This window comes from Mobula hypostoma, chromosome 17, assembly GCF_963921235.1.
Source record: "Mobula hypostoma chromosome 17, sMobHyp1.1, whole genome shotgun sequence".
In the NCBI taxonomy this organism is placed as follows: Eukaryota; Metazoa; Chordata; class Chondrichthyes; order Myliobatiformes; family Myliobatidae; genus Mobula; species Mobula hypostoma.
In genome coordinates, this window is record NC_086113.1 from 41,289,246 (window position 1) to 41,304,209 (window position 14,964).

At 43.7% G+C, this 14,964-nt stretch overlaps 1 protein-coding gene across 1 annotated transcript in view; it reads left to right on the top strand.

Annotated features, from left to right (window-relative positions):
• Nucleotides 1-14,964, top strand: part of LOC134357967 (SH3 domain-binding protein 5-like) — a 75,239-nt gene that overhangs the window by 52,800 nt on the left and 7,475 nt on the right. Inside the window, exons 5-7 of the mRNA XM_063069790.1 lie at nucleotides 2,209-2,339; nucleotides 3,517-3,559; nucleotides 5,123-5,342. Of these exons, the coding sequence (XP_062925860.1) occupies nucleotides 2,209-2,339; nucleotides 3,517-3,559; nucleotides 5,123-5,342 (394 nt within the window). The remainder of the gene's footprint in view (nucleotides 1-2,208; nucleotides 2,340-3,516; nucleotides 3,560-5,122; nucleotides 5,343-14,964) is intronic.

A 14,964-nucleotide genomic window follows, 5' to 3' on the forward strand; every position in this document is an offset into this window, starting at 1 on the left:
TCAAAATTGGGTCTTAGGCCTTTATTGACAGAAAAGTGGATTTGGATCTCCTGAAAATGATCATTTGAAGTTAGATGGAAATGTATGAAAAGCAGTTCCATCCTTTTGGGAGCTGAATGCGGAGCTCTGGGCGTTCATGGCATCTAAACTAGCCACTCAATAAGAAGGTATTTTAAGGAACTCAGTGCAGCACGTCATAGAGGGAAAGTAAGGCTGCCATAGATTGAGTGGAGTGGTGGGTAAAGGGATGTGTCTGGCACTGTACCCGTGACGATGGAACTACTTGGCTTCCTCGTGACGAGTGTTTCCATGGCGCCGAGAGGAGCAGGACGTAAACAGAATGGTGATCACTGCATGCATCGTCCATCAATACTGACCCAACCTGTGATCATCCATAGATTGCTTCACATAACACTGCTCATTGAGCAGTGAGATTGGCAGGTGCTGTGTGCAAGGTGTGGACACGACAGTGTGAACCTCCAATTACCATGTGCAAGAGCATTGGGCTGTCCTCAGAATCTCCAGCTGAGGAAATGTGGCACGTAACCTCTGATATCATTAGGTGCATCTCTGACGCTGGTCAGTGTCACCTGTGCTGAGGTGAATTGGGTAAAAAATACTTGGTCTTATTTCCCGATGGGCACTATTTCCCCAAGGAGTAATTGTTTGCATGACGTACCTGAAGTACGGCTCTTTTTATGCGTAATTTTCACATAAAGAAATGTGCACTAGTATGTCCAGCTTCTAGATTTTGCCACTTGGTGTCTGTCAAAAAAACTCTGATTAAAACCTCGATTCATCACATGTCACGGGTAAGCTTTCCTGCGCTCAGTATAATTTCCTATTGGAGCTGAACAGGAAAGCAGATGTCCACTGTACATCTTGAATGATAATTATTTCATATCCGAACTCTCTTCCTCTGTGGCCTCAGCTGTGGCCCTCATGCTGAAGTGAATCTTGACCTTGGGCAATCCTAAGTAAGAACAGCTGTTGATGCTGTGAAATGTGGACCACATTTATTATTGGACCATTTGATGCTTGGCAAAAGCATCAGCGGCAAAAGAATTAGTGAATGTCGATACCCACTTGTGAATGAAATCCAGTGCTTTTGATATTTTAATTTCAGTATATAAGGGCTTGGGTAGGGAGACTGCAATGGGAAAACAAAGACTGTGTGATTCTTACAGCTCTTTTTGGAGCCAATATTTAAACAAATGGGTATCTGATAAGGGTGACTTTTTTGGGCAGTGTCTGCAGATCAAGGAAAGAACAACTGATGTTCCTTCTTTATTTTAAACTGATTATTTAAACCCTTGCTCCTGACCTTTTCCACTCTCACCTTCACTGTGTGAGGAGCTCACTGGTTTTGCATTCTTTAAAGCCGAGAGCAGTATGTGACGCAGTGGAACACTCCTGATGGAGAGTCTAGGTCCGAAACATCAAATGTTTATTCCCCTCCATCGATGCTGTTTGCCCTGATGAGTTCCTCCAACATTTTGATCGAGCATCTGCAGGAGCACTAGTGACCTGGGTTCAATCCTGAACTCGGCCACCGTCTGCGTGGAGAGTCTCCCTGTAATTGTGTGGGTTTTCTTGGCGTGATCACATTTCTTCCCACTTCTCTAAGACCATAAATCCATAAGACATGAGAGCAAAATTAACCCATTCAGCCCATCAAGTCTGCTCCGCCATTCAATCACGGCCGATTTATCATCCCGCTCAACTCCATTCTCCTGCCTTCTCCCCGTAACCTTCGACACCCTGACTAATTAACAACCCATTAACCTTCACTTTAAATAAGACTTGGCCTCCACTGCTGCCTGTGACGCTGAATTCCAAAGCTTCACCACCTTCTGGCTAAAGAAATTTTTCCTCATTTCTGTTCTCAATGGATGTCCTTGTATTCGTTTAATGCTAGATATATGGGTTGGTGGGTGAATTAACCACTAACAATTGAACAAGTTGTGAATCTGGAGGGAAGCTGGAGAGAATCAAAAATGATATTAATATAAATTTAGTACAAATGGCTAAGTTGCTAGAGCAATTCAATGGCCAAAGGACCTCTTTCCAAGCTTCTCTTTATGAATTTCCAATTACAAATTGATGTATCTTTCATGTCTTTTGGGTAAACTGTTTGTGGTAGGGCATTTTTAAATATACTGTAAAGCAAATTAGAGTTCACCCAGCTGATTAATTTCCTTACACCAGGTTATGGAAGCAGAACAGACCAAGACGAGGAGTGAGCTGTTACACAAGGAAACAGCCCTGAAGTACAATGCAGCAATGAGCAGGATGAAGCAGCTGGAGAAGAAACTGAAGCGAGCCATCAATAAATCCAAGTGAGTCCCATCCCACCTTGGCCCCCAGCCCTTTGTCCCGCCCCACCTTGGCCCCCAGCTCTTTGTCCCGTCCCACCTTGGCCCCCAGCTCTTTGTCCCATCCCACCTTGGCCCCCAGCTCTCTGTCCCGTCCCACCTTGGCCCCCAGCTCTTTGTCCCGTCCCACCTTGGCCCCCAGCTCTCTGTCCCGTCCCACCTTGGCCCCCAGCTCTTTGTCCCGTCCCACCTTGGCCCCAGCTCTCTGTCCCATCCCACCTTGGCCCCAGCTCTTTGTCCCGTCCCACCTTGGCCCCCAGCTCTCTGTCCCGTCCCACCTTAGCCCCCAGCACTTTGTCCCGTCCCACCTTGGCCCCCAGCTCTTTGTCCCGTCCCACCTTGGCCCCCAGCTCTTTGTCCCATCCCACCTTGGCCCCCAGCTCTTTGTCCCGTCCCACCTTGGCCCCCAGCTCTTTGTCCTGTCCCACCTTGGCCCCCAGCTCTCTGTCCTGTCCCACCTTGGCCCCCAGCTCTTTGTCCCGTCCCACCTTGGCCCCCAGCTCTCTGTCCTGTCCCACCTTGGCCCCCAGCTCTTTGTCCTGTCCCACCTTGGCCCCCAGCTCTTTGTCCCGCCCACCTTGAACCCCAGCTCTTTGTCCCGCTCCACCTTGGCCCCCAGCTCTTTGTCCCATCCCACCATGGCCCCCAGCTCTTTGTCCCGTCCCACCTTGGCCCCCAGCTCTCTGTCCTGTCCCACCTTGGCCCCCAGCTCTTTGTCCTGTCCCACCTTAGCCCCCAGCTCTTTGTCCCATCCCACCTTGGCCCCCAGCTCTTTGTCCCATCCCACCTTGGCCCCCAGCCTCTTTGTTCCATCCCACCTTAGCCCCCAGCTCTTTGTCCCATCCCACCTTGGCCCCCAGCTCTTTGTCCCATCCCACCTTAGCCCCCAGCTCTTTGTCCCATCCCACCTTGGCCCCCAGCCTCTTTGTTCCATCCCACCTTAGCCCCCAGCTCTTTGTCCCATCCCACCTTGGCCCCCAGCCTCTTTGTCCCATCCCACCTTAGCCCCCAGCTCTTTGAATGCAATGTACCTCCCAGCACTCTGTTTCCCACTTAACCCATTCATGTGAGCTTTGAGGAGTCTTGCTTCTGTGAAAGAATAATCTCAGTTGTAAACTTGAATTTTCTGTCTCTTGTGTAGGCCTTATTTCGAACTGAAAGCCAAGTACTATCTGCAGATGGAGGTGAGCGCTTTCATGAAATTCTCTGTAACTTTACTAGAACTCAATGCTGGTGCGTATAATGGCCAAACCTTGCTGGAGCAGCAAGATGGGGAAAGATGTTCCAGTTTGCTGCTGTCATCTTTGCCAGGTTTCTGAAGCCATGCATAATTTTTAATGTTTCAACAATCATTTGTGATGTGCTGAATTCGCACCACATGTGTGAAACCCTTCACAGGGACTGTTAAACCTTTAGACTTGCCTTTATTAGAAATCACTTGATACCACGTTATAGGCAGGTATGCAGAGATGGTTGAATTATATTGTAGAGTTATCACCCAGCACTGTCCGGTAGGAATTGATGATCAAAATTACATCTACATACTGTAATTAGCCTCAAGATTCGGGGGAGTGGATTTAGGATGGAGATGAGGAGGAACCACTTTTCCCAGAGAGCGGAGAATCCGTGGAATTCTCTGCCCAATGAAGCAGTGGAGGCTACCTCAGTAAATATATTTAAGATAAGGTTGGATAGATTTTTGCATAGTAGGGGAATTAAGGGTTATGGAGAAAAGGCAGGTAGGTGGAGATGAGTCCATGGTTAGATGGCTCCTATCTCTTATGTTCTTACGTAATTACACATAACAATTAAATATTGTGTTGATTTATTATTATCAATTTAAATTGGTGTGTATTTCACTGATTTGCAAAGCAGTTGAGTGCTCTCAAGTGATCATGATGTGGTGGACGAGCATCTTGCTCACTTTGAGCTTGTGAGACCAAGATTTCTCTTAGTTTGGAGTTCGTATTATGTGTTAGGGTGCAACGAAGTGCAAGTGAGGGATAGATCGACAAAGACCTGTCTAAATTGCAGGAAAAGCTTGAGGGGCTGAGAGGTCTGTGACTGTTGCTGTATAACATTATGTGAGTTTGCATTTACAATTCCAGTCAGAGATAGGTTGCTTCTCAGTAACCATTAGTAACTGCAGTGAGAAGTCAGAACTGTTAGAATTCCTCCTTGACGTGAGTTTATGGAATAAGCTAAGTGGTTGAAGCAGGTAACACTGATGTACCAGCAGAGAGAATTGATGCAGAAACAAGGGCAAAGGTATTTGTAGAATGCAGTGTGAAGTGAGAAGACATGAGCAGGAGGGGAGTATGAATGCTTGCGGAAGCATCGAGACATACTAGAGCAACAGACAATCTGTTCGAGGAGCTCAGCAGGTCAAGCAGTGTCCATGGGAGGAAAGGATTTATGAATGTTGTAGGTCAAAAGGCAGCTTAACCTGAAACATGAACAATTCCTTGCCTCCCACCAATGCTGCTCAACTTGCTGAGGCCCTCCAGCAGATAGTGTGTTGCTCGAATAGTCAGAGAGCCAAATCTTTTATTATAAATTTGCTGCATATTTTGTGCGATCTTGGTTAGATTAGTTCAATTAAATCTGTAAAAAAAACCACTTCCTTCAATTGACTGTAGCTGTGTATTTAAGATACCAAAATCTTTCGACAGGAAGTGAACTCAGTCCACCAGGCACATTGAACTCACTAGCTGTAAATCAATTGCTGTTTTAAATCCCCTTGATAGCAACTGAAGCAGAATGTGGATGAACTGCAGACCAAGCTGTCGTTGGCCAAAGGAGAGTATAAGGCCGCCTTGAAGAACCTGGAGATGATCTCCGATGAGATTCATGAAAGGAGGCGCTCCAATGTGATTGGACCTAGAGGACGGGGGGTTGGTGCTGAGGGAAATGGAAACCCTGTGGAATTCACATCCAGCCTGAAGACTGACCCTGAAGAGTTATCCAGTGAGTCTGTTTATACCCCTGAAACAGTTTATTTAGCTCTCTGCTTTGGGTGACTCTTACGTTGCCAGAATGTGAACTTTCAACCCACTTCCCACTTTGTACTTTGCTCTTGTCTACTGGGGAAACTTCTTTTGCACAAAGTACGGTATAATCTCAGTTTTATTAATCACGCTTTTCTTGATCAGAACCTTCCCCTCGATTAGATGGTGTTTTTAAGATTGTTAATGTTTCCCTGATGCTATATCACATTTTGTCAGCCTGGTTAAATATAGAACTACCCATATTTGTTAGTAGCTCATGTAGCCTATATCAGTTGCAATGAGTTGTACCACACCTGCCTGTAGACATTTACATCATAATAGAAGCAAAAATAGCTGGAAATGCTCTGAAGGTCAGACAGCATCTGTAGAAAGAGGTAAAGAATCTCAGGTTTGAGATCTGAGACCCTTCTGCATCCCATGAACTGGCAGCTCAGGACCAGTTACAGACCAGCGTGCAAGGCAACCTGTTCGAAGTCAAGTCGGTCTGCAGGGAACGCCATGACACTGTCACCTCTGAATCAGGTTTGAGCCCCGTTTAAGAGGCAAGCTTCTAATTGCATCTGATGCTTGAGCGCTAATGGATTGGTATACCACAAGAGTTGCTGACTGTTGACCAGGAAACAACACAGAAGCCCATTGAGCTCACTCAATCCTGTACATGATCCTGTGTTGATTTTTTTTGGTTTTTAGGTGTCTGGATCAATAGTTACACCTCAAACAACATTGCTGAATCAAAATAATACCTTACCCTTTGAGTTATGTGCAAATTAGACACTAAATTTTCAGTAATAATTCATTAGCTGCATATCATTTGGGATATGTATAGATCATAAGAGGGGTTATGGAAAGGTGAACAGCAAAAAGGTCTTTACTTTGATATCAGGAAGAGAGCAATTCCTGACAATGTTGTATTCCACCAGATTTTAAATGACTTTTTAAATACTGAAGCCTGAAGATACACACTCAATGTTTTAGTAACAGCTTCTTCCCCTTCGCCATCAGATTTCTGCACGATCCATGAACCCATGAACACTACCTCACTATCTTAATCTCTTCTAACATTGCTTATTTATTTATTTATATTTCTGATTCTGAAACACTAATAATTGGAATAAAAATTCCAAAATAGATTTTAATCTTCAGTATTTAGAAGATGTTTTATTTTTGTGTGGGTTGGAGTTAGAATTTTAATTTCATTGTGCATAAAGAGAGGAAAAATCTTCAAATGCAACTGGACTTCAAAATGATGAGATCAAACTGACAGCCCATTTTTGTTTGCATGATTTGCAGAATTTACTGGCATATGAGTCACCATCAGATCCAATTAACTATTCAATGCCAATTTGAAAATTTTAAAAACTGACCACAAGGCTTGATTACTTAATTGTAGCCTCTCACTTGTCACTATGTTGCGGGATAGCACAAATAGTGAGAATATACAAAAGGACAGGGTTGTGAAAAAATTCTTGTTGATTGTTAAGGCAATTATTGGTGGTCAATAGTCGGTATACTGCTGATCCTCGCCATGATATAAATGCAACAACTTACATTTATATGGAGTTCTTAATATAGGAAAGCATTCCAAAGAGATCTGGAAAATGGGCAATGTCACAAGAGAGGTTAATAGAAGTGATAAAATTATTATTTTAAATATGAAGGGATAATAATGTGTCACTCAGCTTAATATTTGGACATTGTGAATCAGTTGTGATTTCATTCATGTGACTTTAGACAAATGAAACTATTTTGTTTTGCTTTGAATTACTTTCTGTAGTTCAGCATTTCAAACACAACTACACAAATCATTTTTGTTCATTCTTTTACTTCTAATTTGTCTAATTATGACCAATCATCATTCTATTGCACACCACAGAACTCATTTTCAGATCTTTCTGGGTGCATTTTAATAACAATGTGCTATATTGTATTAACCTACCCACAGGGAAACAATGAAGTCAGTAATCCTGATGACTCAATCTTTTGTCTCAAATTTAGAATGACTCTGTGTTAACACAGCTATTCTAAATAAAATGTTTGTGCTTTCTATTCCTACCAATGGACTTGTTGTTTCAGCTGACATATCTTCTGCAGCACTGGCCACTGACAGAGATGACATCTTTCAGGGAGATTTTATATGAACTCCCCTCATAGAATCCCATGGATCATACGAGAAAGTTCAGGGGACTACATTCCTATCATTATATATCCCCGAAAAATGGAGCATCAGGTTTAAGTCATGGAATTTGTTGTTTTGTGGCATCAATGCATTGCAATACATAACAATAGAAACTAGAAATTACAGTAGGAAGTATATAGATAATGAAAGTAAATTAATAGTTAAAAAAAAGAGGAAAAATACTGAGGTAGTGTTCATGGGTTCATTGTCCATTCAGAGGGGAAGAAGCTGTTCCTGAAATGTTGAGTGTGTGCCTTCAGGCTCCTGTATCTCCTCCTTGATGGTAGCAATGAGAAGAGGGCTTGTCCTGGGTGATGGGGGTCCTTAATGATGGATGCCTCGCAAGTCCAGCAAAGAGTTAAAAAAAAGCAGGAAGTTTTTCAATGGGAGTCTTTGACTGGAGTACTATGCAGAAACAGTAGAAGCAATTCCAAGCAAGCCTGGTGAAAAGCTTTAACCATATAACCATATAACAATTACAGCACAGAAACAGGCCATCTCGGCCCTTCTAGTCCGTGCCGAACTCTTACTTTAAAAACCTAGTCTCCATTAAAAAAGGGGGTACTGTCTAGTGGAGCGGTCATTGTGGGAGCTTTCATTGTCAGAGTGGTCTGAGTCAGATTGTTAAGGCTTTGGCTCAACTGGGCTTTGTCGAGAGCAGGTGGAGGCAAGGTAAGTAGGTAAGTTCATTCCTTATTTCTTCTTTCTTATTTAATTCTTGAGAGAATAGGGGTTATATCTGCAGAGCCAGTGTTTTCAATTCACACTGCAATTTGAGAGGGCAGAGTATAAGTCACGTGTATTAGTATCACCATGGAGTGAAGGGACGTGCAGAGGCGTGAGCGAGGAGCTTGCCCAGGTGGATTGGAGGAGGATACTGGCGGGGATGACGGCAGAGCAGAGGTGGCTGAAGTTCCTGGGAATAGTTCACAAGGCGCAGAATAGGTATGTTCCACAGAAGAAGTAGTTCTATGACAGCGTTGGCAACTGTGGCCGACAAGGAAAGTTAAGGACTGCATAAAAGCCAAGGAAAGGGGACATAAGGTAGCAAAAGTGAGTGGGAGGTTGGAGGATTGGAAAGTTTTTAAAATCCAATGAAAGGCAACTAAAAAAGCTGTAAGAAGAGAAAAGATGGAATATGAGGGCAAACTAACTAATAATATAAAGCAGGAAACTAGAAGTTTTTTCAGTTATTTAAGAGTAAACAGGAGGTGAGAGTTGACACTGTGCTGGACCACTAGAAAATGATGCTGGTGAGGTAGTAATGGGGAGACAAAGAAATGGCAGATGAACTTAGTGTGTACTTTCCATCAGTCTTCACTGTGGAAGACACTAACAGTGAGTGTTTGGGAGCAGGAGTGAGTGCCATTGCTATTACAAAGGGAAAAGTGCTAGGTAAACTCAAAGGTCTTGGGGTGGATAAGTCACCTGGACCAAATGGACTACATCCCAGAGTCCTGAGAGAGGTTGCTGAAGAGATAATGGATGCATTGGTCATGATCTTTCAAGAATCACTTGATTCTGGCATGGTCCTGGAGGACTGAAAAATAGCAAATGTCACTCCAAAATTTAAGAGGGAGGAAGACAAAAGAGAGGAAATTATAGGCCAGATAGCCTAACCTCAGTGGTTGGGAAAATGTTGGAGTCTATTATTAAGGATGAGGTTTCAGGGTAGTTTGAGACTAATGATAAAATAAGTCAAAGTCAGCATGGTTTCTGTAAAGGAAAATCTTGCTTGACAAGCCTGTTAGAATTCTTCAATGAAGTAACCAGCAGGGTGGACAAAGGAGAAGTAGTGGATGTCATTTAATTTGATTTTCAAAAGGCATTTGACAAGGTGCCACACGTGAGGTTGCTTAACGAGATGAAATCCCATGGCATTACAGGAAAGATACTGGTATGGATAGAGGAATGGCTGACAGGCAGGAGACAGCGAGTGGGAATAAAAGGAGCCTTTTCTGTCTGGCTGCCAGTGACTGGTGGTGTTCCTCAGGGGTCAGTATTGGGACTGCTGCTTTTTACATTGTTTATCAGTGATTTAGATAATGGAATTATCTCTAGGAAGAGGTGCAGTCGACGTTTCAGGCCGAGATCCTTCGTCAGGACTAACTGAAGGAAGAGTGAGTAAGGGATTCTCTAACTTCCGCTAATGCCCCACCTCCCCCTCGTACCTCATCTGTTACTTATTTTTATACACACATTCTTTCTCTCACTCTCCTTTTTCTCCCTCTGTCCCTCTGAATATACCCCTTGCCCATCCTCTGGGTCCCTCCCCCCTCTTGTCTTTCTTCCCGGACCTCCTGTCCCATGATCCTCTCGTATCCCTTTTGCCTATCACCTGTCCAGCTCTCGGCTCCATCCCTCCCCCTCCTGTCTTCTCCTATCATTTTGGATCTCCCCCTCCCCCTCCAACTTTCAAATTCCTTACTCACTCTTCCTTCAGTTAGTCCTGACGAAGGGTCTCGGCCTGAAACGTCGACTGCGCCTCTTCCTAGAGATGCTGCCTGGCCTGCTGCGTTCACCAGCAACTTTTATGTGTGTTGCTTGAATTTCTAGCATCTGCAGAATTCCTGTTGTTTGTAGATAATGGAATTGATGGCTTTGTGGCAAAGTTTGCAGATGATACAAAGATAGATGGAGGGGTAGGTAGTGCTGAGGAAGCAAATCAATTGTAGCAGGACTTAGACAAATTGGAAGAGTGGACAAAGAAGTGACAGATGGAATACAGTGTTCAGAAATATATGATAATGCATTTTGGTAAAAGGAACAGAAGTGCAGACTATTATCTAAATGGGAAGAAAATTCAAACATCAGAGGTGCAAAGAGACTTAGGAGTCCTCGTGCAAGACTCCCAGAAGGTTAATTTACAGGTTGAGTTTGTGGTAAGAAGGGAAATGCAATGTTGGCATTTATTTCAAAGGGAATAGAATATAAAAGAAAGGTAATGCTGAGGATTTATAAGACACTAGTCAGGCGGCGCTTGGAGTATTGTCAACAGTTTTGGGTCCCATATCTCAGAAAAGATGTGTTGTCATTGGAGAGAGTCCAGAGGAGGTTCACGAGGATGATTGCGGGAATGAAGGGTTAACATATGAGGAGAGTTTGGCAGCTTTAGGCCTGTACTCACTGGAATTTAGGAAGAATGCGTGGAGTTCTCATTGAAACCTACTGAATGTTGTAAGGACTAGATGGTGGGGGTATCCAGAAATACAGCCTCAAAATTGAGGGTGACCTTTCAGAACAGAGGTAAGGAGGAATTTTTTTTTAGCCAGAGAGTGGTGGATCTGTGAAATGCTCTGCCACAGACTGCAGTGGAGGCCAAATCTGTGGGTATATTTAAGGTAGAAGTTGATAGTTTTCTGATTGTTCAGGGCTTCAAAGGATATGGCGACACACACAAAATGCTAGTGAAACAGCATTTTGTGTGTGTTGCTTGAATTTCCAGCATCTGCAGATTTCCTTGTGTTTGCGTTTTTAAAAGGATATGGCAAGAAGGCAGGTGTATTGGGTTGAGTGGGATCCGGGACCAGCCATGATGGAATAGTAGAGCAGACTAGATGGGCTGAATGGCCTAATTCTGCTCCTATGTCTTATGGTCTTAAGCCACCTTTTTGAGGCATTGCCTTTTGAAGTTGTCCTTGGTGCTGGGTGAGCTGGTGAATTGATGGAGCTGGCTGTGTTTACAACTCTCTGCAGCTTTTTCCAGTCCTGTGCAGTGGCCCCTCCACACCAGATGATGAGGTAACCAGTCAGACTGCTTTCCACGGTATATTTGTAGAAATTTGCCAGTGTCTTTGGTGACATTCCAATTCTCCTCAAACTCCTAATGAAATATAGGCGCTGTTGTGCCTTTTTGTAATTACATCAATATGCTGGGCCCGGGATAGGTCCTCAGATATGTTGAAACCCAGGAACTTGAAACTGCTCACCCTTTCCACTACTGATCTCTCAACTGGTGTGTGTTCCCCTAACTTCCTCTTCCTGAAGTCTGCAGTAAACACCTTGTTCTTACTGACATTGAGGGCATGTTTGTTGCTGCAACACCTCTCAACGAACTGATTGGTCTTTGCTTCTGTACACCTTCCTGTCACCAATAGTCGTGTCATCAGCAAATTTACTGATGGCGTTTGAGCTGTGCTCGAGCCACACGGTCGTGGGTGTAGGGAGAGTAGAGCAGTGGGCTAAGCACGCATCCGTGAGGTGCGCCAGCGGTGACTGTCAGCGAAGAAGAGGTGCTGTTTCTGATCCACACCCACTGTGGTCTCCTGGTGAAGAAGTCAAGGATGCACTGCAAGAAGCCCAGGTTTTGGAGCTTGTGGATTAGAACTGAGGGTATGATGGTGTTGAGCACTGAGATGTAGCCAATAAACAGTGGGCTACATATGTACTACTACTGTCCATGTGATTTGAGGCCGAGTGCAGAGGTAGTGAGGTTGCATCCGCTGTAGACCTATGGTGGCAATAGTCAAATTGCAGTGGGTCTGGTTCCAGTTCCATGCCTAGGCAGGAGCTGATTCCAGCCACCACCAGCCTCTCAAAGCACGGGGTGATAATCGTTGAGGCAGCTTACCCTGGTCTTAAAGATATATTTTTAAAGACTATCTGTCATAATTAACAATGGTAGAAACATCTGTAGATAGAGCAGAAAACATTTTAAGACAATGCTTGCGATTTTAAAAAAATAATACCTTTCAGGAGCTCTGGGATGTTTTTGAAGTACTTCATAACATAGGGGATATAGCAACCAATTTGTCCATAGCATAGTCCCGTAAAAAACACGTGGTAATGACTAAATGATTAGATTTAGGTGAGGAGGGGTAGTTGATCAGAAAGCCTCTCTCTTACATCCACCCAGACAGACAGGCAGGCAGGTCTTTAGTTTAACCCCCTTTCATAAAAAGAAGTCCCTATGTCTCTGACAAGGGGACTTCCTGAATACAACACTGGTGTATCTGCTTAGATTTCTGGAATCCGTAATTCTGCTGCTTCAAAGCCATAAATGCAATTGTGCCAAGACTGGCTGGGGTGAATCACAGTCATACCATCTCTCGTGCCCAGAAATACTAACCTCTGTTTCATTCTGTATCTCCTTATTCAATATGCTTTGTTTTGTCTTGTATAATGTTTAACCTTTGTGTCAAAAAGACTTTTATTCCTCATTGAGTCATTCTTATCCAGACAGCTAAATCTATTCTGTTGAGCTCTGTGTGTGCCCCTGGTACAGAGTGCAGGCAGCATCTTCGATATGTATTATTGAAATTACTAATCAAACAATGTGAGGTTAGATTTTCATCCCAAGATACTTCTGGATGATATTTACTTGGTGCTGTGACAAATATTAGCAGATGAGAACTGGCTGAAACATGAGAATGAAATTAGTTTAACACATTTAACTAGCAGGAGAAATGAGATCATGCTTGAATATATTTTTAAATGCCAGTATGTAGACATGGTGTCTCCTTTTATCCACTTTTGAGACACCTCCACCAGGAGAACTGACATCCGCACACCTACCCACTCAGGCTGTTAATGAAATTATCTCGCCCCTCACAGGATCAGTTTGCTTAATCTCTCCTCATGGAAGCCCATTTTTTGTTTTCTCTTCCTCCCGCTTTCTTAGACAATGGGGTGATGCTTGCCTCCTTTCAACCTGTGAGAAACATTCAAGCTCTTCCACTCATTTCCCTGCATCCTGTTCTCTCACACCCCTGAGAGAACCTTGATTCCCTTACCGCTCACCATTGTCAAAGTAAGAAATACCACACAGACCATCAACCAATCCATTTATGTTAATCCTCTGTTTTTAATTCTTCCCATGTTCTCTCCTCAGACATAACCACTCACCTACACACTGCAATATGCAGTGCCAATTACTTCCCAAACATGTCATTGCAATGTGGGTGAAACTGGAGCACCCTGGGAGACCTCAAAGGGTCACATGTGAAAACTCCACACTTAAAGCACCAGAGGTCAGGATTGAACCTGGGTCACTGAAGCATTCAGCTACCCAACTCTGCAGTCCTAACTGATTTTACCTTATTATCCGCACAACCTCTCCTCCTTTTCCACTTTATCTCTTCTGGAGATTAAATACTCTGCAATTACTATTTCTCAATTGAATGGCAGAGATGAAACTGGAATTTCACCTTCCCTTTTAGTTATGTTTTCGTCATATGTAATACATGTCTTGCTTCTAAGAATCCAGCTGATAATTTTCATGCAAAATGAAATGTGGGTCACTGAGTCACTTTATGTTTTCTCAGTTCAGACTGAAAACTTGTGCGGGTTGCCTGGTTTATCCCAGATTATGCGAAAGCACTTGTCTGCATAGACATGCAGTGATCGGTTATTTTGAAGTAGGCGTCTTGGTGACTGTTTGCACATGATGTCATTGCTCAGTGGTCCAACTGTTTCTGTGATGTCATGCGTCACTTACAAGGACGTTTCGACTTGCGGTGATTGAGCTGATTCGGATTGGAAACGTTCATGTGTGACCAATGCACTACATCACGCTACGTACATGAACTTTCAGTGAGCCCCGTCATGCTTCCAAGGGGATTTATTAACTCGGGGATTGCTGGATTTCTGTGCACGAGCAGCTCAGTGCAGAAATCCAGGCCTTTCTTAAAGGTTGATCGTCAGTGCCTGACTGCCCTTATATTTCTGGACTCACCCCAGCAACCAGTCCTCCAACCCACAGCTGGCTGACACCCCCACCCCCACCCCAGGATTACAGACACGGGGCAGAAGTGTTTTAACTGTGTCATTTTGTTCTACTTTGTTTCAATGTGTTTTAAACACATTTTAAGGCATTCTCACCTTTTACATCCTCTGATTAAAAAATATACATTTAATTGTGTTAGAGTAGATATTGAGCATCTCCTCCAGAGACGACTTAAAATGGTTAAATGGAGTTCGATGGCTGACCGGGTATTGATAAGGTGGGACTTTGGGATAAAAAGCCAAAGGCCTTTTCACCCCTTGGCGTCAGATCTGTCTTATGGGGCTCCTGGGTACAAAGAATGATCTCATTTAGCCCTTTGAACCTAAAAATGGTGCTGGTAGGTCATTGGTAAATTAATTGATTATTGTTATATGGACTGAGATGCAGTGAAAAGCTGTTGCTTATGACATAGGAGCATAAATAGACCATTCGGCCCATCTAGTCTGTTCTGCCATTCTATCATGGCTGATTTATTATCCCTCAGCCCCATTCTCCTGCATCCTTCCCGTAATCCTTGATGCCCTGATTAACCAAGAACCTATCAACCTCCGCTGTAAGTATACCCAATGATTTGTCTGCACAGTTGTCTGTGGCAATGAATTCCACAGATTCACCACCCTCTGACTAAAGAAATTTTTCCTCATCTCCATTCTAAATGGACGTTTGTAAATTCTGAGGTTC